At 36.6% G+C, this 26,275-nt stretch overlaps 1 protein-coding gene across 1 annotated transcript; it reads left to right on the forward strand.

The window, feature by feature from the left end:
* The first annotated feature begins 1,544 nt into the window (after nucleotides 1-1,544).
* On the forward strand, nucleotides 1,545-19,778 carry LOC145768338 (complement factor B-like). The gene is made up of 12 exons (XM_082579816.1): nucleotides 1,545-1,632; nucleotides 2,690-2,779; nucleotides 5,527-5,664; nucleotides 6,579-6,800; nucleotides 8,786-8,902; nucleotides 9,309-9,485; nucleotides 13,052-13,249; nucleotides 14,086-14,289; nucleotides 14,920-15,131; nucleotides 15,836-15,977; nucleotides 19,491-19,628; nucleotides 19,693-19,778. Exons 1-12 carry the CDS (start codon nucleotides 1,545-1,547, stop codon nucleotides 19,776-19,778), a joined length of 1,812 nt encoding a protein of 603 aa, XP_082435942.1.
* The last annotated feature ends 6,497 nt before the right edge of the window (nucleotides 19,779-26,275 follow it).

Consider the following 26,275-nt stretch of genomic DNA (forward strand, 5'->3'; position numbering starts at 1 on the left):
GGTCAGAAAGTTCTAAATTAGGAGAGATTAGCTGTTTTATGATGATTGTGATGGCTTCAAAATTTGAGGATAGATATATTTTTTTGAGTTTATGCAGTAGTGTGTAAAAGTACAGAATAATTCGCCTATAGTGACTGTGGCTATAGTGACACTTCGGTGATGGTGACAATTTTTCCGTGGTTTCTTCAGGTGTCACTATAGGCTAATTCTACTGTAGCTTCAATTTGATTCATACAATAGGACTCGAAAGTGCCTCGCACAAGTTTTGCAAAACCGCCTCGGAATACTCTGCTCTTCTGATTGGTTCCCTAATACCATGGCTGCCTAAAGATACGGCCTAATTTGTCGCATTTTGCAGAAATTCCCAGATTTTGCCAACTTTTCACGATTGCTTAACCCTTTGAAGGTTGGGGGGGGGCTGTCAATTCAACTTTTTTGTATCAACAGTTGTATCTCTAAAACCACTGAGGCTGCGACTACGAGATTTCTTGACTTTTCCTAACTTTTATTCACCTCTATTGAGCTGAAATTTTGAGCGAATAAAGGTTATAAATTGAGAGATATAAGGCATTTCTCAGCACATCCTCTGAAATATTTCATATTCTATTGTTCAAAATTTTCCCACCAGCTGGATGAAAGCAATTAATTTGGCCCATGTCTCGTTAATCAAATGATTTAAATTGAGATTATGTAAAAAAAAATTATTCACAACATTGCAATGCATGTTTTTCATTACTCTATCAAAAAATACCAAATAATTCAAACGTCATAAGTCACATCAACATTTCAACGTATATAAGCAGTTCTAAAATTTACATAGTTTTAATTTTCGGATATGCTCTGCGTGAATAGTTTTACAAAGTGAATCCCAAATTTTGAAACCGTGCTTTAAAAAATAACAGAGATATCACTCCAAAAGCATAAGAAGAATCGACAGCCCCCCCCCAAACTGAGCAAGACTCCAGGAGCCCAACCGCCTAAGGGTTAACCCTACTGTATCTTAATACGAGCTGTTTTTGTACGCGGAAAGCACGTCACGGGCTAACTAAGCCCCGTGTGCCGTGTCGCTACAGATAGGGTTAACCAAAACCTAAACTACTGGAAATCGATGTACCTAAAACAACCACGTCGGTCAATTGACCGGTTGATAAGCAGATAAGAACAACTTTACTTGTAAATGTTTCCTGAACAAATTATTTGATTCGGATGGAAAACCAAGCCTGTGCCAGAGCTTTTGTCAAATACGTTTGTGGTTACAGGAGTAGGAGCGCTGGCCTACACCTCTTCCTGTCGCAATCATGAATTGCAATCGTTTATTGTGCTTTGATTTATTGAGTCTGAAGTGGGATAAAAACCTGATTTTTTTGTATACACTGATGATTCTTCACAACGGTTAAACTCAAATCCGAAGTACACACATATCGCAAAGGTGTCCTGGTATCTCTCATTTGCTTTTCTAGCGATACTGAATTTTCATTCCAAAAAGGTAAATAGTCTCTCCAAAAACAACGGCTTCCGGCAGGCGGCAAAAACGACAATTAAGGATGAAACATCTGGGTACTCAGGTAGGTCACGTCACGGAGAACAAGAAACAACGCAACTTAAACGTCAGCACAATTAAAAATCAAGAAGGTAATGGAGCGCTGGAACTGTTTGATTATTCGATATCTACAAGAATAATTTTATCCAATATTTCCATTTACCGGTCAATTGACCGTTATAGTAGTTCTAGATATATTTACGATTCTTTTGGAGTATTTTGAGTGTAAAGTGATTATCTGCATAAAGTACGTAGTTCATACCCAACGTGAAAAGTCTTCGTAATATCAGCAGAAAATATGCTCATTTGCGAAAAATATCACTAAAAACAAATGCTCTACTGGTCAGTTGACCGGTATGGTAGTCCTAAAGTTAAACTATCAGGTTTGGTGACCTTGCCTAATTATATTCATCGATGCATACCTATACCTTAAAATTAGATCTTTGGATGCATGTTTTAAATTATTAGGGTCTTTCCACCTTTTCTTTTTGTTCGTTTTGTTTTCGAAATTTATTTTTGCAACATCGTTTTTTTGAGATTTAAACAAAAAACAAGAATATTAAATCGAACTTTTCCAAGACGGTATTTGCCTAAAGATTAATAATAATTGAATTACTTCCTTATTTGTTGGCGTCATACGTGTTTTTGACGGAAAGGCTCAAATTCAATTTGCTTTGAAGAGTTTCAAGAGTACCGTAGCGTTGAGATTCAGCACATTTGTGATTTGCTTAAAGAGAAAAAGTTTCAGGAAGTTATTTCGATGAGGGTTTGAGAAACAACAAGCACAACCAATTTCAAAAGAAAAAAAAACTTGCCCGAAAGCTGAGAATGATTTGAAGTTACAGCATTGAATGTAGATTTAGAAAACATAAATTGTTTGTTTGTCTATCTAGTAACTTTGTGAAGCTGTAGTTATTTAGTATTTTTCTTCATAAAACTTTCACATTTCAGTTCAATTCTAATGTGTTGGCTGTACAGAAAAAAAAAACAACTATTGCCACTGGTGAAAAACGACAAATAACAAATAATGAGCCAAGCCCAAGTAAAGGAAGATTGGCAACATGAAAAGCATTTGGCCGTAAAACTAAATACCAATCAAATTATAATTCTGATGTAACAGTTTTATTTACTTTTATTACTTGCTTTTAGGTCTAACAATGAGTACATATATGTTTGTTATCTTATTTGCTTTTGTTTTTTTGTTGGAATGGAAAGATGTTCAAAGTGGAGCTCTTGAAAGTAAGTAAACGCCAAATGTTGATGTGCTGAAATAATTTATTCTCTGCTGTGGCTCCAAAACGTAGACTCTCTTTTGTAGGTTTGTTATTTATGGCAACCGCTATTGTAGAATTATGCAAATACTACCTTTCAACTAAAAACTATAAAATAGCATGATATATTATTATTACGCATTAATCAAACAGAGTTAGCTGCAGCTGCAGCATTTTTTTTTAAATAACAATGGTCTTTTTTGTTCAGTAAAATCGGGCAGTTTAGACGATTTTTAAACTAAGAGAAAATGCAATGGATTGATTTCAATTCAACACTCATTTACTTCACTCCCGCATGTTCTAAACAAATAGACCTAACCCTTTAATTGCCACGCTTTTTTTGATGCATTTTTCAGAATTTAGCTTGAGCAAGGCTTTGATTTTGAACTGCTGTAGGCCTACTGTATTTTGAGAAAGGTAACTGTCAGAAAAAAAATTAAAAAATGAAAGTTACTGCATTTTCAACAGTCTTTTACAATATATTTACAAACTGTGTGCATTTTGATATCTGAAAATAAAAACAAAAAAACATGAAACTGCGCTAGACGTCAGGCAAGTTTCAAGCTTTCCACGCATCGTTGACGCGTTGAAATTTATAGGTTATGCGAAGAAAGAGTCCCAGAAACTTCACTTTGCACAAAAAATAAAAATTCTCTGTAATTGATTGAAAATTGCAGAAAAAGTTCAAATACAAACTTAGTAATTTTTTTCAACTTTTAGACAATACAAGTCTTCTACTTTCTAAAAAAGTAAAACCCATGCAGTTTGGCAAACACAAACCACAGTTATGGTGATTGCAAAAAGTGTGTATGTTTTTAGGGCTTGGGGCAGTTAAAGCACTTTAAAAAGCATGGGACACATTTATTCAATAAACAACAACAAAAATTAGTGTAGTACAAAAATAATTAGCATTTTTATGCAAATATCCAATTGGGCTAATATTATTGATTTGTTTGCTACTGATAATTTCTGAAAATTTACACCAGGTAGACATAACTGATTGCTTGCATCCCGCATTAGGTAATCATTAAGACAATAGCAGTTTTTCTCGTTTTAAATATACTAAACCTTGTTTTAGTCAAGTAGCTTATTCGGATTTTGCAAAAGAACTTTAAATTCTGGGATTGCAATTTTTTTAAATCTCAGCTCTAATCAAAATTTAGGGTGTTGTTTAGTTGGCAACTGCTTTCGAGAGAGAAGCGAGAAAACGAGCGGAAGGAACGCGAAGAATGTCTCGGGTGACAACAGTACAGAAGCATAATATCCCAGAAGGCGCTTCCCTTCAGAGTGCTCGATTGGCAGAGAAGAACTCGAAAAAGAGCAGGAGCAATGTATTTTCAATCGTTGTACAGTTGCGCGTGAGGCGGAAAGATATGGAATTCCGAGTCAAGCAGCAACTGCCCTTGCAACCGCAACATTACTGGACACAAAAGATGACTTAAATCCTACGACGGTATTCGACAGAAACAAGCTCGTTCGTGCACGAAACCAGCTCCGTTTAGAGAAAAATCACTTCGCTTCCAGTTAGCTTCACACAATAGTTGAAGGCCTTTACTTCGACGGCAGAAAGGATAAAACCCTTTGATTGTTTTTGACTGTTTAGATTCGTTTTGTATATTTTCTATTTTTTTAATTACGCTTTTTTTGGGAAAAAAAAACGTTTTTTATTTTATTTGGGTGATATTGATTTTTTTTGTGCGGCGTTTTCCGCGGTCCAATTTAAAAAAGGTTTTCAGATTTTTGGTTTGTGACCTAAGCCTCCTATCTGAGCCGAGTTTCTAAGTGATTTGACAAAAAAAAGTGCATTGACTGCCCTCCCTTATGCCTATGGTACAAGGAAAATTCTCTACCGAAGCTCTATTGTTCTATTATTGTATAAATGTAGGTCTGGACTGTCTCAAACTTTTCAAGTTGTTATTAGAGAACACTTCCAAATTTGAATTTTTGTTTGAACGATGAACTTTTGCATATCAACTTTGAATATAACTATCAATTCCATACGTTTGTATAGTAGTAAGCTTATTAAGTATCGAATATGTCCATACCGCCAGGATTTCGTGCACGACTTTGCGCACAAAGAAACCGCTAGCGGCTAGAACGCGTACAGCTGGTTTGGCTCAGGGATGTGTATTTGAGCATTGGCATCAAAGACAAATAGCCATCGCTAACAATAAGCTATCATCCGCCCAAGTGCGTACCCTTCCATGAGTTGAAAAGCACTGAACTATGTGATTAGAGTTACAGGGAACAATGACAGTATTTAAAACACTGACGACAATGCATAAACTATTAAGCGTTGTGGTTTACTGAACATTTTAGTGGTTGAATTAACTTTGCGTCCCATGACTCTGCGACCGGGGACTCTGCTTTCTCTAATCTCGGTGGCCGAACCTGCATCAGTGGTTCACAGCCAACTCAGGTTCCTATCAGAGGCTTCGAAGTCCGAAGATATAGATTCACACTAACCGATCACCAACTCCAAGCTAGGCCACTATTGGAAAGCCAATGAAGTACCGGCCTAGTTTAATGATGCCGTTTTCGTCCGCATGATGTGAAGTAGAAGATGAGAAATATTATGCTTTATCTGAAAATTATAAGTTTTTATAATTTTTTAAAGCAACCCCTGATGCTTCGCTCAAAAGTGGGTACTCCCTTGCCCCCATTAGCTAGGTTACTGTTAGAAGGCTGACATGTCATTTCATTGGAACTGTTTAGGTTGTCCGTCACGTGACCTGAGGGCTGCTGCAGAACAAAGAAGGCGCTGTCGAAAACCTTGCACCAGTGATAGACATTGCTATAGAACTCGTCGATGCATCTGTGGTCATGAATGCGGATTGTCTTGCATAGACAAGGGTGGGTATTTCATATTTGCATATCGCCTTTCCTAAACATTTGAAAACAAGAAAATTTATAAAGATTGTTCATTTGCAAGAAACAACATTATTGTAGTTGGTGTTACATAAAACCAAAGTTGATGTAAAATGTCCAGATTCACTTTACTTTAAAGGTTGTAAAAGCAAAAACAAATACAACAAGACGTAATTTACCACTTACAGTACTAACAATTACAGACAGGAAGTCGATTTAAATACAGAAAAAGTCATTTTCTTAGGTATGAGCTACAACAAGCTATAATAACTTGTTGAAAGCAACAAACAGTTTGTTTGTTGTAAATCTAGATTCACGATTCGTTCTGGATAGCAGAAAAAGTGATATGTTATTCTAACAGCCACGTTATTTTATACCAATGGAAGTCAATTTAAAATACAGCAACAGTCATTTTCAAATATGAGCCACAACAACTTAATATAACTTATTTATAAAAACTTAGTAAAGGTAGTGGTCGGTGGTCTGTGGCAAAATTAGGGGTGCGATATATACTGACGAACCCAGCCTCATGGGGGAAATTAACACGGTATCTATCGTCGTTAATTCTTGCTGCAAACGGCTTCCGAGAAACATATAACCGCTGATAGGCTATGTTTGTTGACAATTTATATTCACGACTCTTTCAAAACAACAGCAAAGGTGATACCTTATTTTCTAGCACTTGCAATGTCACTTTCGTGCTTGAGAAATCTATGCTAGGTTTGTGGTTTAATTGACATGTTGATTAATTCTTTTATCTACAGTATATATCATGTATCAAGCATTTTTCGCTTTTATTGCATGATAGCCATGGTGGAATTGATTAAAGTATCTACAGTCCAAAATATGATAAAACAATAACATTTTCATTCAAACATCTTTTTACAAATAATTTACAGAGATACGCTGTAAGGTTCTTCCGCCAATAAATGCATCATCTCACGTGGAAGTTTATAGAAAAAACGCCGCAGGATATTATGTTCTCTTGACCAGACCTCCTTACAAGTTTGATGACATGGCTAAGTATGTTTGCAATCCTGGTTTTGTTCTTTACAAAAATATAACACATCTTTGCACTGGAAGAGGCAAATGGAGCAACAAGAAAAGAAGCAATTGTACCAGTAAGTTTCATAAAAAGTGTATCGTGACAATTGCTACTATGTGTACAGCAGTTTAATTAACACCATCACTGCTGTGAGCTGTAAAGTTTACACTAATATACTGTACTAGAATGCCAACGCTAATTAGGCCTAGATTTTACCGTTATTTTTATTACAAAATAAACTGGACAGTAATAATCGTATATGATACACATACAGCATAATTTCTCTTCAACTGAATTTGTAAAATTCACACAGTAGTTAAATAATATTGGAGCAAACTTGTCAAGGTCTTCTGTCATTTTCAAAAAGTTGTCAATTTTATTGATGTAGTAAAAGTCAAGTTCATTCATTCATTATATCGAACTTGAAAATGCAGATCTGTAGCAAACTAAATAGTTTCTGTTGTCAGGATGTTAGATCAGGATAAATGTTGCATTTCTTCTTCGAATGAAGTTCATCCAGAGCATTGCACGAAGCTAGAACTTCCAGGCTTCAATGTTTGCAGTTTCTCTAATCTTTAAACTTACTATTTAGTTATATCGTTGCATGTATTATATTCTTTAGTATTGGATTCTGAGCGTTTATGATAATAGTTGTCAGATTCTATTAAATGTATTTTTGTCCAATTGATTGCTGGAGTCGATACGTTTTTTTCAACAGACCCTTTAATCTTTAAATATCGCGTATTCTTTTAAGAAATGTTTGCTTCAATACCATAGCTGTAGACAGAGATGGGCAAGATCACCAGTATTGGTGATCTTGAAGATCAAGATCAAGATCACCAAGAATAGGTGATCTTGAAGATCAAGATCAAGATCACCAAACTAAGTGATCTTGAAGATCAAGATCAAGATCACCAAACTAAGTGATCTTGAAGATCAAGATCACTTTCAAGATCACTTTTTGTGTACTTGAAAAAAAATGAAGTTTTTGGTCAATGATGTTGCAAAAAATAGTTACTATACTGTATATAAGCAACCCGGGTAAAGGTATATAGTTGGTATTGCTAACTTTTACTTTTAACTACTCGATCGCTGGCCTAAGAATTGTAATGAGTTAGTGACTGTTGCTATTAGGCCTATCAATTGTTGACGTAGTTTGCGTAGAATCGCAACGTCACCCCAAGGCCGAGGTTAATTACAATAGTAGCCTACTGAAAAAGCAATTAGTTTTATGCTTTTTATTTATAATAAATAAATAATAATAAAGTTTAACTGCATCATTTTTTACCAAATTTTTGTCTGGTTTATGTTGGAGTTTTTATTCGTGTTACTAAGTTGTTTTAACTTTCACTGTGTTATGTCAATGTTTATTGCACCATTTACCCATCTGGCAACCTTGATACTGTTGTCTGCTATCAAAAAAGTTCCAGAGGTTTCCGGTCAAACAAACCGCTCCATACTCAGACCGTAAACAAGTCTTGGTCTGGTTGATTTGCTGCAATAAACCACTTTACATGACCAAAGTCGGCTAGAGTCCAGATTTTTTAACACCGCCATTCTACACTTTTGAAACATCTAAAATTGGGTCAAAGAAAGCAAACATTTCTTTAAAATTCACACATGGAAATTGTGAACAAAGTTAAATCATTTTTTATTATACGTCAACAAAAAGTACACGGAAGTTGACTTACTTATTATGACCAACACCGAAAACTTTTTCAATTTTGAAATGGCAACACTGACCAGATTAGATGGAGATTTTAAATCGTCTTTTGTTCGACACATACCAGATTAGCAGTGGCTTAATGTTAGTAGTCGCCACTAACTACTTTGTACAGTACAAGTTTTAAAAAAATGCCTCTATCTAGGAAGTAAACTTTAATTTTAAAGTGATCTTGATCTTATTGTTCTTCAAGATCAAGATCACACAAAAAAAAGTGATCTTAGATCAAGATCACCAAAAAAAAAGTGATCTTCAAGATCAAGATCACGCCCATCTCTGACTGTAGATAAACATAAGTTTTTGATCCAGGGCCATGTGGTGAACGCAACGACATCCAGGTGTCAGCGAATGGAATGACTTGCGGGGAAGTGTGCGTCCAAGATGGAGATTAGATTGCACGTTGGGAAATGAATGTCGTTGTGATGGGCCTTGCGGAAGAACTTGCGTTGCTTTGGGTACAAGCAAACATGAATAGAAGTCTTGGGTTACGTGAAAAAAAAAGAAAAAAAAACAGAAAAAAAACAGAAAACAAACAGATGTCATAGGACGTAACATTTCTATTAACTTTCGCTAATGAATATTTTGTTTTCTTTTTTGAATTAGACAGATTGTTCAACTTTCAATGCAAGTGGTAGAAAATCAGGATAGCTTCGTCATTTGCCGCTATATCACGAATCACACTTAATGTTTTATTAGTAGGTCAATCAAAATGGTTTGCTTGATTTTTCTTGCATCATCACGTAACTCATTATTTTCGATGAAATTTTTTTAATGGTTCCTGAAGTTTCAAATTTTGTTTTATCTCTAATAAATCCAATATCATGTTGAAAAACACTTTTTATCTTTAATTTATTTTGGTAGATGTCAACTGCGGTAGCGCACCACCTTCCAATCACTCAACAATAAAATATAAAGGAACAGGCTTCTTCCGTGTAGCCTATTACAACTGTGATAAAGGTTTCTTCTTCCAGTCCGGAAGCTCTGCGCGAAAATGTACTGGAGGGGGATCGTGGGATGGGCAATCGATATCTTGTCAACGTAAGAATGATGTGTTATGACGCAAAACTACGGTTGGTGTAAGCCAGTGGTTCTAACCTTTCTTTCCCAGCGCCTTTTTTCAAGAGATGTCCACAGTCTGGCGTCTATCACGATATAAGGTCTGTACTAAAGAGGATGAGTTATAGCGTTAATTTGTAATCGGATATTGCATTGTAGCATTGTACAATTAAGAAATTAAAACTTAAATTCAAAGAATTATGGTAAAGTAAAGGGGGGTCCCATACTTGATTCAAGTGTCGGGTATGAGAAAATAAGGTTCTCATTGTACTAAGCCTTCGGCACTAAGGAGAGTAGGGTAGCCAGTTCCTTTCTCTCGGCCGCCTTTACTTCAGCAACTACGCCCACCCCATTTATTACACCCTGGGTAGAGGTGAGCGGTGTTTTCAACAACCAGCTGAAGCCGGGAGTCGAACCAGGTTTGCATAATTGGAAAGCCAACGCCTTATCCGTTGCGCCATCCCACCGCTATGGTAAATTTACAAAATACATTCACATTTTCATTATTACTTCAAGAAAATAGAGGCAATATTTCAATCAGTTTTCAATTTCAACATGCATAATATGCCCCAAGCAAATTCGCAGCGAGGTAAATATGGTTGCACATTCTGAATATAGCGCCCCTTATATCGCCCCCTGAATATTTCCGCTCTTCTAAAGGTCAACAGCGCCCCCTAGGAGGTTGTAGCGCCCAGGTTAAAAACCGTCGGTGTAGGATATGAATTAACTTCAGATCACGCCAACAAAATTGACGCCATAGAGAGACATCTTGCTTATATAGCTCTGCTCGAGCAACGAAGACTCGCAGCAAAGACAATCAAGGCTGTACACACTAGTAAAAAATTCGAACACTTACTCAACACACTCTTCCCGCAAAATGCTTTCTTTCACAATAAGGCTCACAATCTGTCACAGTTATGTCACAATCTGTCATCTGGCTACTTTACCGCGTAACCTATGCCAAGCACAAGATACATTGTTTCACTTTGCAAAGCGTGGTAGGCGTTTCTTCTATTGAAATACAGTCTCCTAGCCTTGACAAAAAACTATAAATTCTAAACACTTTGCATTTTTTAAAGCATTATTTACAAAAGCTGTCTGAAATATATTGTTCGCAATGAATTTCGTTGCCTTGTGAAATACTTGGAAATGGTTTCAAATGCGCAAATGAATTGTGAAACAAACTTTTGCAGCTTTGTGTTTGTTACAACTTAATCGTTATTTACCCATGGATTTGCAATATATATTTTGCTGGTCGTAAGTCTTCAGCTTGCGTACGTGCATTATTTTCCTCTTCTATTTAGGAGGATGTGTTGTCCAAATGGTCATTGTATACTAGGGAGGGGCGTCAATGCACTTTTTTTGTCAAATCACTTAGTAACTTGGCTCAGATAGGAGGCTTAGGTCACAAACAAATAATCTAAAAAACTTTTTTAGATCGGGCCGCAGGAAAACGCCGAACAAAAAAATCAATATCATCCAAATAAAATAAAAAACGTTTTAAAAAAAATAAAAACGTCATTAAAAAAGTAGAAAATACACAAAACGACGCTAAACAGTCAAAAACAAACAAAGAAGGGTTGAATCCTTTCTGCCGTCAAAGTAAACGAGCTTGTTTTCGTCGACTACCATCGTCGGATTGAAATCATTTTTTGTGTCCAGTAATGTTGCGGTTGAGAGGAAAGCTGCTGCTCGACTCAGAATTCCATACCTATCTGCCTCACGCCCAACTATATGGAGATCGAAAGTAGGCTATATCGCTCCTGCTCTTCTTCGAGTTCTTCGCTGCCGATCGAACACTCTGAAAGGAAACGCCTTCTGGGAGATTCTTCTGTAGTGTCTTCATTCGAGACATTCTTCGCGTTCCTTACGCTCATTTTCTCGCTTCTCTCTTGAAAGCAGTTGCTCCTTCCGCTAGTTCCTCTTCTTCACAGGTTTTACCGCCTCCCAATTGACGTTTCCAGTGAAACCAGTGCGTGCTCCGCGTTGTCAAATCAACCTCGCGTGAATGCAGTAATTTGTCGTCAACGACGTCGAAAAGAGTGTCGAGACAAAGACTGGCCTTCATTGAAGCTTTCCATTCAGCCGTCTTTCTCGCCGTGGGGATTTTATTCTTCGTCTTAACCATGGCCCATTCCTTCAAAATCTTCTTGATCACTCCCTCACGCGTGATGATCGCCACTGTGGCGAAAGCTTAGATACTTGTTATCTTAGTCATCACTGCTTCCGCCATTTCGCGCAGCCCCATTTTCTTCTAGCAATCTCCGGTAACCTTCTTCTTCATGATTTTGTATTCTTCTTTTACTCGGGCGCAATATCGGAGAACGTCACCACTGGTGGGAAGAACCAGCTTATTCATTTCGTTGGCAAAGCCGAATACCGGATAAGCAGATCGAGTATAACATGCGGCCATGTTATAACTATTACAGACCAATTAACTGCAATTAATTGATAAACTACCACCGATACTGATTATTTGTATTCAATCAATCAATGTAAAATACGACTGGTAAGCTACAACTACCACTACGAATTACTGTAGCCTACTGAATACCTGTAATAAACAGCGAATTGTGTTTTAAATTTCCCTCCACTTCACTATTGTGAATAAATTTTTTACTGAAACAGAACCCAATTATACTTGCTTCAGTCAGTAGGCTAATACTCCACCTATTCTTTCTTCTCTGAGCACTGATACTTACCTGATCCCTAAGTAGTCCATATACCAGCCTTCACTTTTATATCTACCCTAGTTGCAATGCCCATACCCTGCTTTCACCTTTTATATTATAGGCTAGGCTATACCTAAGTTTTAGTAGCTTACTTACTTGCATAAATGCCTTCAACTTTTATATAGGCTATCAAAAAGCCTACTTGCATACTCTGCTTATTTAACCTAGCCCTATAGCCTAGCTTACTCTGAATCCAGGCAACCCTGCCTGTCAGGAGAGTTACAAATGAACAGTAGCCATTTTCAACATGTTCTGAATGATTGGCGTGTCAAAGCTGCAATTGGGGTCTTACTGGGAATTAAAGCATGTTTAGGTGGCTATCAACTATGTATGTTTTAAGATCTGACCACACATGTTTCCAATATTTTTTTATGTTTTATAACAAGACACAGTGAAAAACTGGACTGTCATTCATTCCAAGCTTTATTACTAATTGAGTTTAACTGTATGATGATTGATGAATCAACCATATTTGATCGGTGTGCGACGCACACACCCTGAATATAACTTACGCAACTGCAGTATCCCTGGAATGAAGTGATTTAGGCTACTGATTAGTTGGACCTTGTTGTGCACCGTCTTCCTGGCGTTCAATTTTAGAATGGTTTTCGACTGCGCCCTTTACTCGACAAACCTCCTTAGAAATTCGAGTTGCTAAGCGATCTGTTTCCGACGGCCCTCCCTATTGTATACGGTATTCTTGCTTTAACCCAATATAAGCTACCGCAATGCTGTTTGAAAGTATGTAGCAGATCGTAGGTGAACATTGTAATAATATAAATGAAGCAAACACTTCATCTATTCGTTGTTTCTCAGGTGTGGAATGCACTGATCTTCGATCCTCCATTCAATCCATGAATGGAGAAGTCGTAAACTACTATCCTGGGCCCTATTACGTCAATGCCACAATGACCCTCAGATGTCGCAGTTTCCACAACCACGTTGGAGCCAAAACAAGAACTTGTCTCAGCAATGGAAGGTGGAGTGGAGTCGACACAGTTTGTGATAGAAAACGTTGGTTTACTTTTTATTTAATTTGTAAAAATTTTCATTGCTTATTTGTAGCGGCTTACAAACAATTGTATTTCAGCGTAACATTGAAGCAAATGTGTCTCTAAAAAGCATTTAAGTTTCTGAGGTATCACGTTTTTGCAGATTTTAGGTAGTTAATTATTTGTTTTTTGAAACGAGGATCATTAACTACAGAAATTGACTTATGGCAAGGGTATATGGTCTCGTTTGTGGGCCGAAATAACTCTGAATCCTGCTACCCACAGCACTTGAAATTTACACTACCATGGCAATATGAGCTTTATAGTCCACAAAGATTCAAGTCAAGTTCGGTAAGCGACCCGCGTTAGCAATCAATGTGTTTATTCTTCAGAAACAGGAACAGTACATGGTTGAAACATGCAAGTTGTATATGCACTGCAAGTGGCACAAGTTCCCATACTGACAAGAAGACAACGAAACGACAATACAGTCTACAAGTCAATTGCCACTCTAAAATTTGGTTCTGTAATGTCCTTAATTGAGGGATTAAATTTGTTCTATGGAGATAAAGTTAATTATTAGTTAAAATGTTTTGAAGCACAAATATTTTTTTAAGGCCAGATATAAAATTCTCACCTCCAAAACACAGCTTTTTGTACATTTGAGGTATAATGTGAGGTCAGAAGTAAATCTGTCAACTGCACAGAGCAGATTTTTGTGTAACAAATTACATTTAAGAAATCTTCCTCGTACGTATAATTTGATTTGACGTGATTTCTGATTGTATGACTGGCGTCGTGTTTAATTCTTGTCTATTTTAATTGATAAGATCATATGTTCATTTGCATTGCGAATAGGTGGCCAAAACGAAGCTCCTCGTTGCCCTCATCCAGGAGTTCCTGTAGGAGGACGCTTGATTTCTTCTAGGAGTTACCGGAGTTTTGGGGTTGGAAAAACAGTTCGATTTCAATGCGATCCGAACTTGGTGCTTGTTGGTGATGCAAAGCAGACTTGTTTATTTTACTTGAAGTGGAGCGGAGGGGCTGCCCCTCAATGTGTCGGTAAGTTGACGAAATAAAGCTTTTCTTACATAGAAAGACAACTTTAGTAGTTGTGTTAAATATATTGTTACAAAAATATCAAGCATATATCTGGGTTGCCATCTCTTCCATTTAGTTTGCCTAGGCTGCTGTAGTACCGCATGTTACACCCTGTATTCTTTGTTTTGATAAAAATACAATATTAATAAAACTTGAAAAAAAAGAAAATTAAGAGATATTTGATGATTAGTTTGATTAAGATTAAACTAAAAGCTTTTTTAAATAGAAGAATTTCACATGAAAAACAATAGAATAGAATGAAAAGTTATTTAAAATATAGAAATACTGTTTGCTCACTAATATTAGCTTTTTAAAATAGTGGAGCATTTAATCTATATCATAACTGCAGACAGTGCACACCCTTTCGGCCTTCCGGCCTCCTCAGGGCAGTAGGTACAGTGGTATGGCAATGGCGATATATACCTCCATGTAACATTTTCCAATTTGTGTTACCTAAGTACCTAAAAATGGTACTACTGTCAACCTTGCCAAAGTGCTCAAACTGCAAGCAGTGAGCTTAGCGCAACTAATCTATATATTTCCAAAATTAGAACTTCAGTTAGGCTGATGGCCATGTGCTTTACTTTGTAGATCCTCGTGTGAGAGATACCGCTTTGGAAGTCTTGGGAAAGCTTTCTCAGAGCACTCAGAACATTTTATCTTCTCTTCCTTCCGTTGGACGTTTTATTGGAACAAAAGAAAAAGCGAGCCATGAAATATATTTTCTGTTTGATCTTTCAGAGAGCGTGGATGATGACAGCTTAAACAACTCCCTTACGTTTGCTGTGAAACTAATTCAGAGGGTGAGAAGATGTCAACTTTAGTCAAAAAGAATTTTTTGTACCTTGAAACATACAGCACTACAGCATTTTGACTTTTCATTTCAAACATATTTGTATACAGTAAATTAAATAAGAGAAGGTGCACTTAAAACCGCCTGTCGGATTGGCCCATGGTGAAATTGGGTGAATGCGTCAGATGTTTGTAGGTTTATAGGTAGAGTTATGTTTTGTAGGTACATCCTCTCTTTTACTAAAAATATTTGTAAAAGATAATTCTTTTTGTTTTACTGTGAAAGAATTTGGTTGCAGTCTCGTATCCAGGAAAATTCACAGTTGTTATGATTTAGATTAAATAGACGGAAAGCAAGAAAATCCAATTGTTGTATCTATTTTTAATAAGGTCGTTTGTTGTCTTGCAATAACACAGCTGAGTTATTTGGATATGAGTTGAACTGACGTCCTATTCAACGTCGAACAGGTATTCTTAGCACTCAGCTGGTAAATCTTCATTACAACTGGACAGCCAAGGAATGTTTTTTTATTCCAATGCAATAGTTTCAAACGTTAATATGGGTTGAATAATAACTAAAATTTATTTCAAATTCATTGCCCTATTTTCCTCGGCCAATATAATGAAATACTGAATGCATCTACAAACGAAAATAACGTAATAATATGAATATATGCATTCAACAGTGATACTTGCTTATATTTCATTGTTGCAGCTCAAAGTCAGCGCTTCTGGAGTAATTAAATATGGTGTCGTGGTATTCGCTTCAAAAGCGAGAGTCATAGTTGACACACAAAACCAGCAGCTAAGTCCAGAAAAAGTCATAAGAACGATTTTAAATATAAGTCTAGAACGACGTAAGTAATTGTAGTGTTTAGTGTAGTGGCTATTAGGGTGGGTCGTTTTTTTTTTTTTACGAAATTCAAAAAGGGCTAGTCATAAAAAGTGAAACATGGATAAATAAATTACGTGTGCAAAATTTCATCAGTTTGGGGGTGCATCTGCTACCCCGCAGGGGGGTCAAACTTTAAATTTTTCGAAAAAAAGGGGAAACTTCACTTTCCGTTTCAACATAATTTTTTTATAATTTTTTTTCTGGCTAGTTATAAAGTGTAAGTGGGATGTACCCACAACTTTCCTATGTAAAAGCATGTTCGAAGCTTCAGGTTTACTGCCCCGCATCGACGACCAAAATGCTGAATTTTCACCAATTTGATCATTGCTGAATACACAAACTTGTCGCAAAGAGGCGAGTTGGTGTTAACGCTGTACGGTCATTTATCTTCGGTTCAAAGTCTTTCACTGCCATGGGATCTATCCAAGGGGGGGGGGGAATCACTCTCGTATTCCTTGAAGTGGGGGGTGAGCAATGCAAAATCACCCACCCATTCATTTGGCTTTGAAAAGGTTTTGTGATATATTATTGATCGAATTTTGAAAAAATATTTCCGCTTATATCACTTTTTTGATGATAGCGGAATTTTGGATCAAGATTTAAGTCACTTTCATCGAAAATTTGGCCCTATCACACATGTATGTGATGCAAGAATTAGATCAATGGGGCTGAAACCCGTAGTAAAAGACTTGTGCATTAGTGTAGAAAATCTTGTAAGGCTGCTATTAGTTAATGGCCCCTCTTCTGCGGAAGCAGAAAGAAGCTTCAGCAAATTACAAAGTACAGCGGTTAAAGACATGGATACAAATCACGATGACAGCTACACGACTAAGTTTATTGCTGTATGTCATAGTGACCAAGACGTTTTGGATGAACTAAATGTGGATCGAATCTGTCAAGATTATTTTTTTAACAGTTTTCAAAGGTATAAAACCTTTGGGCGCTTTTGACTATTGTAATCTTGTGGCAATCTTCACTTGTTGTATTTCTTGTTATACATCTACAATACGGTGTATGATGCTTTTTACTCAGTGTGTGATTGTGTTTTGCATTATTTCTTGTGCAATTGTTAGTGTTCTTTCGTTAGGGTATAGGCTTACTGTGCAAGTGTAGCCCACCGTATTTTTTAACCCCTGCTCATGCATTCCACGACTATATTCATTTCGTGGAAATAGCTCATGCCTTCACTGCACAAAACACTTGTGCTGAATAAGCGATCAAAATGAAGGTGACACTACAATGGAGGTCTGGGGGGCGTAGCCCCCCAGAAGTTTAAATGACTATGACGATTTTAGCCCACTGTTAAAAACTCACCCCTCCGAATTCTAAAAGTGGATAGAGCCCCTGTTCACTGCCCATATGTTTTATGATAAAGAGTTACCATTATAAAATGAACAACCTTTTGAAGTCAAACTCTAGAGGTGGGCCTACATTTCAGCAAAATTTGGAGCAAATGAAAGAATCTGCACAGCAAAAATTATTTGATATCGGTTGTTGTAAGTGTTCCAATTTTCAGCAATGTACTTGCCCGCAGGAAAATTTTGTCCCTGTTGCGGAACAATAGTTCCTTCTTGATCAAAGAACAACTCGCATAATGGTGATTGATAAACTTGATAAATCGGCCACAAAACCTAATTTTAAACGTTTTCAGAGGAGAGTCGCAAAACCAAAACAATTCCGTTCTTTACGTGAAGACCCAGGAGCAGGCACAAGTAGTGCTTTGGTTAAAACACCTTTAACTTCTTATTCAACCTCTGAAACTTTGTCATCCAATGAAGAACGCTGCTGAAATTATGATCACCAGCCCAGTTTTGCTTTGGAAAACCCCAGAAAAAACAAAGTTTAGTTTAGCACTTCCAGTTTAGTAGTATTTGCTGAATCATGCGATCGTAGGCTACTGGTATTTCAGATAGGTCTGCAGAACTTGTGGACTATATTATGAAAGTTTCTATTCGAATAAGTTTATACTGATGAAGCCACACTTGTGTGGCGGAAGCTCTGTATTTAAATAAACCGATTCTTCTGATTTGGTGTGATATTGTTTACTTTATTTATATTATGAATGTTTACATTCCAGTATGGTTTTGCCATTAAAAAGGAAAGCAATTTCACCAATGGCCCAAAACATTTCTTCAAAATTCTACGCTCTGCTCAGAAGCTATCCAATAAAGCTCGCAATATAGTCAACAAAGTACTACAGAGGAGTGTGTTTTATGCCCATCCTAAAAACATTTTGATTGCGATAATACGTGATACTGAAGAGAATGTAAGGGAACTAGGATGGAGAAGAATTTTCAATTCAAGAATATTATCATCTCACAGCACTCGTCAGCGACAATTCGCCCTGCCAATATTGCAGTTCAGTTCCGAACGTTACTTTGAGATGATAGACTGGCAAAATAGTCCAGTTGCGGAACCCTCAGTGATGCGTGGTGTTGACAGCAGTGTAATAGAAGAGCATATTATAAGACTACGTCTTATTGTTTGTCAATTCGTATCATCCTTCAAAGTTAGTGGACAGAACATAAATGAGCGTACTGCGTTAACACCAACTCGCCCTTTTGCTACAAGTTTGTTTATTGAGCAATGACAAAATTGCATCTGAAGTTGGTGAAAATTCAGCATTTTGGTCGTCGATGCGGGGGCAGTAAACCTTAAGTTTCGAACATGCTTTTACATAGGAAAGTTCTGGGTACATCCCAATTACAATTTACATCCCACTTACAAAGTTTGACCCCCCCTGCGGGGGCGGAAGATGCACCTTCAAACTGATGAATTTTTGCACACGTAATTTTTTATGCATGTGCCACTTTTTATGATTAACCCTTTTTGATTTTCGAAAAAAAGTCAAAAACGACCCACCCTAGTGACTATGCCTTGGTATTTATGCACTTTCCACGGCTATCTTTGCTATACACTAGGGTTGAGCATTATAACAATATATTTTACTTATTGATAAATAGTTTAACAATCAAACGTTTTATGCTTAATTTAAGCCCTCATCAGGAATCTGAAAATATTTATACAAATGCATTTTTACAAAATATAAATATAATTGTATGTAACATGCATTTTTATGAATATTTTCAGATTCCTGATGAGGTCTTAAGTTAAACCGAAAACATTTGATTGTTAAACTATTTGTAAATATGTAAAATATAATGTTATAATGCTCAACCCTGTTCTATTGTTGTGTTTTGCCTGTCTTTGGTACAAGAAAAGCAAACTCTCTCACAAAAGTATAGCCATAACATATCAATGGTCTGCAATAAGTAGAAGCAACTAGCGTTAATGACATCACAAAGTGGACAAAATAAACTATGAAAGGGATATAAGAAAAGTTTATAATCGCTAACAATGGTTCATTGTGTCCAACTCCTGACACGTAGAAGGAACGTAATATGATGAAGTTCATATATTTGGCACAACTCGTTTGAAACATTCCTGAAGTTGATAGTTAAATAATATGTTTCAGCAAATACCCAGAAGAAAATACGCAAAGGAACCAACACCGAAGCAGCCCTCCAGGAAGTTGCATCTCAAATTGCGTTTTCCTATGAACAAGATGAAAGCCAAAACCAAAAGGAAAGACACGTTTTTATCTTTACAGATGGTAGGTCTGCCATGAATAGTTTAAGCAGCTTCTAGGTATTTTATAAACTTTTGCGTTTTTTCAGATCATTTGTTTTATTACATCATGTGCCAGTACACAACTCTATCCTTCCCAGTTTGTTTGTCGCACCCAGGTCGTGCCGTTGGTTGACGATTAACAGTGCAGTCAAAAATTATAAAATTACCTGAATTTTTGTAATGTAAACACTAAACGAAAAATTTGGCAAGGTTAAAAATAGGAATAAGTGGGTGTGCTCATAATTTCTCTGCTTTGTAAAGCGCTTAGGAGCAACGCTTTCTGCGTTGGATAGAGCACTGTTATATTAACAACATTATTATTATTAACATTGCCAATTAAATGGAGAAGAAGGCAACGAGCAGTCGAGCAATTATATGCCATTAAAAAGCTGGACAGATAAAAATGTAACAATGAAGGGGTGTACCAGCAAACATCTATAGGATTGGCCAATAATACAAGAGAAGGATCCACAAAGGATACAAACTGATTATTCATAAATCAACAAGCAAATAAAAAAAAGTCATGCAAATTTCAGTTTGTGTGTAATTACAACATGTACTTGAGAGGTTACTCTTATTTTTTTATTCACTAGATAATAATGTGTCCGCTTATTTGTAAATTCCTAGAATGATTCACTTTGTGCACACACCACAGCAGATAAACGTTTTACTGACACTTTGTTTTTACTGCAATTGACACCGAATGTAACTTTTTTTTAGGCAAGCATAATTGGGGAAGGCCACCTCAGCACATCATAAAGACCATGAAACAACAAGCAGAACTATATGGTCCAGTAACGGTAAATAAATTTTTTAGAGTTGTCAGTTATTTGCCAAATGCCAATATAATCATAAAATTCAAAGAAAATGAAGGGGTGTACCAGCAAACACTTATAGGATTGGCCCATGATACTAGAGAAGCATCCACAGAGGATACAAACTGATATGAATGAATCAATAAGTGAATAAAAAAAGAGCAACTTTTTTATTCACTTGTATAATCATAAAACATCACAATACAATTCGTTTTTATATTTAATCAAGCAAAATTGAAGCAAACAATAGTACTTTCCATATATTTTGAAAAAACATAGAAAGAAATAAAAGCAACAAATGCAAATGTTTAAACATGCTCAAGACTACAATGTTGTACGACTTTGAAAAGGATTAGTTACGGCCGCAATACAAATGCATAACGCAGCGTAACTGCATGTATTAAGCCTAAGACACTAGAGAAAATTGCTATAAGAAATGCAATTTGGAATATTCACCATATTTTTGATTATGAATAGTACATTGTTGTAATTTTACGTTTATTCCACATGTTTCTACATTATGGCTTCTCGGCTAGGCGAGCCTTACGTTGTAGATGAGTTCCACGATCATTTTAACCATGTGTCTGTCAGGGAGTGGGCGGAGTAGTTTGTAGACTCCACCACGTTGCCAAACGTTGTCATAAGCTGCTGTTAGGTCAACAAATGCAGCCCCTGCTTTCTTTCTTTCCAAGATGTAAGTTCTGCTGGTGTAAGACTAACTTACTTTGTTCGTTTTATATTCATGGCTTGTGTTTAGCAGATGTATGCCCATGTTTTTGTTTAGTTCATTATAATTAATAAATGATCGTCTTATACATTATAGGACGTACAATTCGCTTTTTTGGCCACATTACTAGAGTAAATTTTTAATTCAACAATTTTCTCATGCCTTGTTTCAAATGTGATTTTAATAAGAAAAAAAAACTTTTTGCGCTGTGTGACCTTGTCTCGCAAACATAGCGTAGCCTACTTCGAAGCTATAACTACACTACAGTGCTGACAAAACAAGGTTGCCAGATTTTGAAGCCCTAAGCATGTCAATTTTTTTTGAAAAATATGCCAACTTTACAAAAATATGCCAAACACAAAATTTACATGCCAAATAAGAAAACAATATGCCAACTTTTTGAAACTTGGCATCAAATATGCCAAACTGGCAACCTTACTGGCTTTCGCTCTACTACTTTAGAGCATCATTAGTGCCTAAAAAGCAAACATAAGAAAGCATTACCTAAAAGCTGTCACTAAATAAATAAATAAATGAATCTGCAGACCTAGAGCAACTGGTAGAATATGCGTAAATATTTATAGCCTGCGTAAAATATTTATAGGCAAATTTAAACTAAATTTAAATTAAACTACACGAACCTAACTACTATGACAAAATATTATGGCTTCTTTTACGCATTGATTCTCATCATTATTTTGTCATAGTAGTTAGGTTCGTGTAGTTTAGTTTAAATTTGCCTATTAATATTTTACGCAACCTGTAAATTTTTACGCAGTATAATTTTTATGGGCAGTATAATTTCTACCAGTTAGTCTTGGTCAGTATCTTTGTTAGGCTACTGCAGATTCATTTATTTACTTATTCAGTAATAGTTTTAGGTAATGCTTTCGTATGTTTGCTTTTTAGGCACTAAAGATGCTCTACAGTTAGAGCGAAATGCATATGCCAATAGGGCTCTGCTGATTTTCCATGTATTTTTCTAATAAAGAATGATTAATTGGTAGGCTACTTGATGGAGAATAGCTGGCCTGCTGCTTCTTAGTCAGGAGATCCCCTATTTGTATTGCTGGCAAAAGCTTTGGAACAGTTTCAAATTTCATTCAGTAACTCGACTCTGTGACAAAATAATAGACTTGCTTTGTGCTATTATTCCAGCATACAGATATAGTATGTTAGCCTAACCTGCTCTTTCTCATATAAGCAGCAACATGCTATCTTTGCCTGACGTTTACTACAATTTCATAAGCAAATTCCTATAAGGAGTCAAAATGACTTTCTCGGCCATCCGAGGTAATTATATAAATAGTTTTATTTTGTACTTTGCGTACGCGCTCGTCATTCAATCAAAGTAATAAGCCCTAAAAATGATTAAAATTCATGGGAGGGATACCCCTTGAAAAAAGCAGTTGAGAAGATATGCGTAGGTAGAGCACGCAGAAGAGTCATTTTGACTCCATTGGGCATTCTAGTGTTAAGTATTTTGTCTGTGGATTATTCTGTCTACTATGTGCCGATGAATAAAGGGCTGTTAATAAAGTGCGTTGCTCAAGTCTACATCCCGACAGGTAAAAGACGTAGTCCTTGACAAATAAATCTTAAAAGTAATAAACCGTTTTCATGTGGTCTACATTCAATGATAAGTTCCAACTACATACCAAAGTACAAAATCAAAAAATGTGCTGCCTTATCTTTTCGATGTTTTCTTTCACTTTGGTTTCTTGTTTCTATAGCTCACCACGCTCAGTAGGGGATATGAGAGGCATTTGGTCATATCTTAAAACTAACAGAGGCATTTGGCCTTCTTAAAACCAAGAAAGTACCGTACATACACATTTTTTTACTTTAATGTTTCAACTTATAAAATAGTTCGCTGCTAAAAGCATTAATCTTTTACAGTTTTATAGCATCACATCGTGCATTGAATGTATAAATGCAATCAATCGGGCATATGAAGAACTACTTGCCTTGGCTGATGGCAACGCGGAAAACTTTATCTTCATAGAAAATTCAAATATAATTTCTGAAATACTTGATCAAGTCACCGATGCCAGAATAGGTTGGTCTTATTTTTAACTTTCTTATTTAATTTAGTCTGCCAATAAGACTGCCAAGGTACAGCGTTTGTGAATTCTTTATGTCGTAAAAATTGTCGTAATGGATACATTGTCGTAAAAATTCGTTCGTGCGGTAAAATAAATATCACATAACATGAGTAGTAGATATAGTTTTCCAACCCCAAGCTAATAAAAATTTTATAAAAACGTTTTTTCGATCTACCCTAATGAGTAGAGTATTTGCAAACATCTAAATTTTTTAACTGTTTTTGATTTATTTCGGGCACGCATTGTAAAGCTTGAAAGTTCAAAATTATTTTTGCTTTACTACAATTTCGATTTCCATCCCTGTCATAACTCCCACCCCTGTCATAACTCTTTTCTCCTTTCTAATTATCAAACAATGTTCAAATCACAAATCAACTCCCTGGCTGAGTGCTAAAAGGGTCACAATTCACAATACTAATGTCATTGGGTAATTGGGTATTACTGAGAATTGACATGTTAAAGTGGCTACAGCTTACGTTAACCATCAACGACTGACAGACCATCTTGTGCAGTGAATAAACTAGCTTGCTTGACATTAGTTGTTTGTAAATAACACAACTCAACAAAAAAATGGTGTAAGAGATGTTTCATGAGTTTTAAGGTAATTTTAGGACCCTGGATTCGAAAATGGCATTAATTGTTTTTCCAATTGGCTCTATTTTTTGAGAAATTCGTGTTTTCAGAAATACCAGATAACATATAGGCGTCTCAAGCAGTATCGTAAATCCATAATATTGTGATAGAGTTGGTATAAAAATTTTCCAGAAGGAACATAAACCTCATTCCAATTAGAAAACTATAAACTGTATCTTCATATCATTTACAAAATCCCATATTTGGTATGGGGAAAAAGAGAGAATTAAAGAGTTATTACAACATTAACAAACACTTTTCTGACTAATTTGTCATAGTATGATGAGCCAAACAAGAGTTGATAAACTCTTCATTCCAGATTATTGTACAGTGGACCATACGTACAGTTCTCAGTAGCAGAGGCAGCCTACTGCAGGTGAGGTGATGGACAAAGATGTAACAACGTGTGCTTAGCCAAATGCATTTACAAAGACAAAAACATAACATTCTTTTGTTATCTGACATTTCCCTTCCTCCTAAACCTCCTCCTACAACCAGAAGAAAAAAGAACCAGTCGAGACTCTCTCCTCAACCGCCTCTCTCAGCCATCCTTGGTGGTATGTATGACTGATTGTAGCGGTAGGCCTTACAAGCTCAATACGGTCGTAAAACATCTTTGAAAAAGCTTAGATAGTCAAAGGTGTAACAACCCATCTTCACCAGTCCCTCTCACACATTTTACACGGCCCGATGCAGGAAGAGTGATTGCAGCGGAAAATCTTCAACCGCCCCTCTCAGCCGTCCTTGATGGTAGGGACAACTGATTGCAGCGGTGAGTCTCTCTAGCTCAGTACGGTCATAGAATATCTTTGAAGAAATTTAGACAGCGAAGGGTGCAACAACCCGTCTTTAGCCCGTCCTTCTCACTAATCTTGGACGACCGATGCAGGAAGAGTGATTGCAGCGGGAAATCTTTACCCTCCCTCTTCCTAGCTTTGGGATGACAGGATTGCAAAGCTGCCCGATCAAAGAAAACTCTGGGGTCAGCGAAAGCTACCCTCACGATGGCCGTCTCTCTCAAACATCTCCTCCAAATAAGATGCCAGACTGCAGTGGCCCTTTTTCCATACGCTGGTACCCTTCTTCAAACTAAAACTAAGAAGAAACTCACCCACACAAATCATCAAAAAAAAAAAAAAGAATTATCAAAACGAGCTAGTTCTTGAGCTTTACCCGCCACCTCTTAGTCTGCTCCAACATCAGCAAGAAGAAAATTGAGACAGCTAGATAAGGTTGATGCAGCCAATAACCTTTTTTGTATACATTCCGCTTACCCTCCACCGCGGTGGATCCCTTCGGACAGAGTAAGTCTCTTGCTTTCCTGATAGGTATTTTCCATGTAAGTAAGCTGTGCCTGCTGAATGTTTGGATGTGTTGAAGGCTCCCGGAGCGGACGCATTAATGGTGAGTCAAGTAACAGTTCCATTTAAATAGGAAATTGTAAACCTGGAGGGTGTAGTGATATCCATCTTAAACTCTGATCGTTTTGCGAAAAAAGTAATTTCAACAGAAATATTTTTTTGTTTACTTGTTTTTAAATATTTGCCCACTTATATTTGATTCAGTTTCTATTAGCAAGACATTATTATCTCGGATCCAGTGTTGCAGCAGTCCCGACTCGTTTTGTTACATCTGTTGTGAATATACAACACAAAGAAAACCAGCATTACAAAATTTATCAAGCAGGTGTATCTGTCATACTTCAGGGCAGGGCCGTGTGAGCACCATCTCGGCCTACCTGATAGTTGGCTACTATGTTTAGTGATTGTCCTTAAAATTAGGTCCAGAAAGCGTTTAAGAAGGCAAACGCTTTCAATGTGGGGGACAATTTACATTCATCATTTTAGCAAAGAATAAACAACATTTATGTATATAAAAAACAAAAAACAGTTAATAAGCTATGCCTACAATGCAAAAAAGGGGTCTAGAAAAAAGCTGGGAAAGAACCAGAGTTTTGCCAAAGTAAAATTTGTAACATAAATGAGCAATGCATTGCAAAACGTAATGTTCAAATAAATGAAACGGAAAGGGGGTGGGAGGACTTGCTCCATAGAAAATTTTGACAAATATATTCTTGTTTTTGTCCAATTTTAGGAGCAATATTTTTTTATCAAGATGCATGTCGTCGGCTCCAGCTCGTGTCCAAGCATTGGTTTCGTCTTCAAATTGAATTTGGTTTTAGATCGTGATGTCGTATGTGGCTTTGGAGGCCCAGTCTATGATGGAAAAGACGTGGGCAAAAGTCACATTGTATGGGGGACGTGGTAGTTTTAACTTTTCTTTTCTAGTGTTTCGTTCTTCTTGGGTTTTTTGTATCCTGTTTTTTTCAAAAAATTCCGTGCCTTCCCTA

This window comes from Aplidium turbinatum, chromosome 4 (genome assembly GCF_918807975.1).
Source record: "Aplidium turbinatum chromosome 4, kaAplTurb1.1, whole genome shotgun sequence".
Taxonomy (NCBI): domain Eukaryota; kingdom Metazoa; phylum Chordata; class Ascidiacea; order Aplousobranchia; family Polyclinidae; genus Aplidium; species Aplidium turbinatum.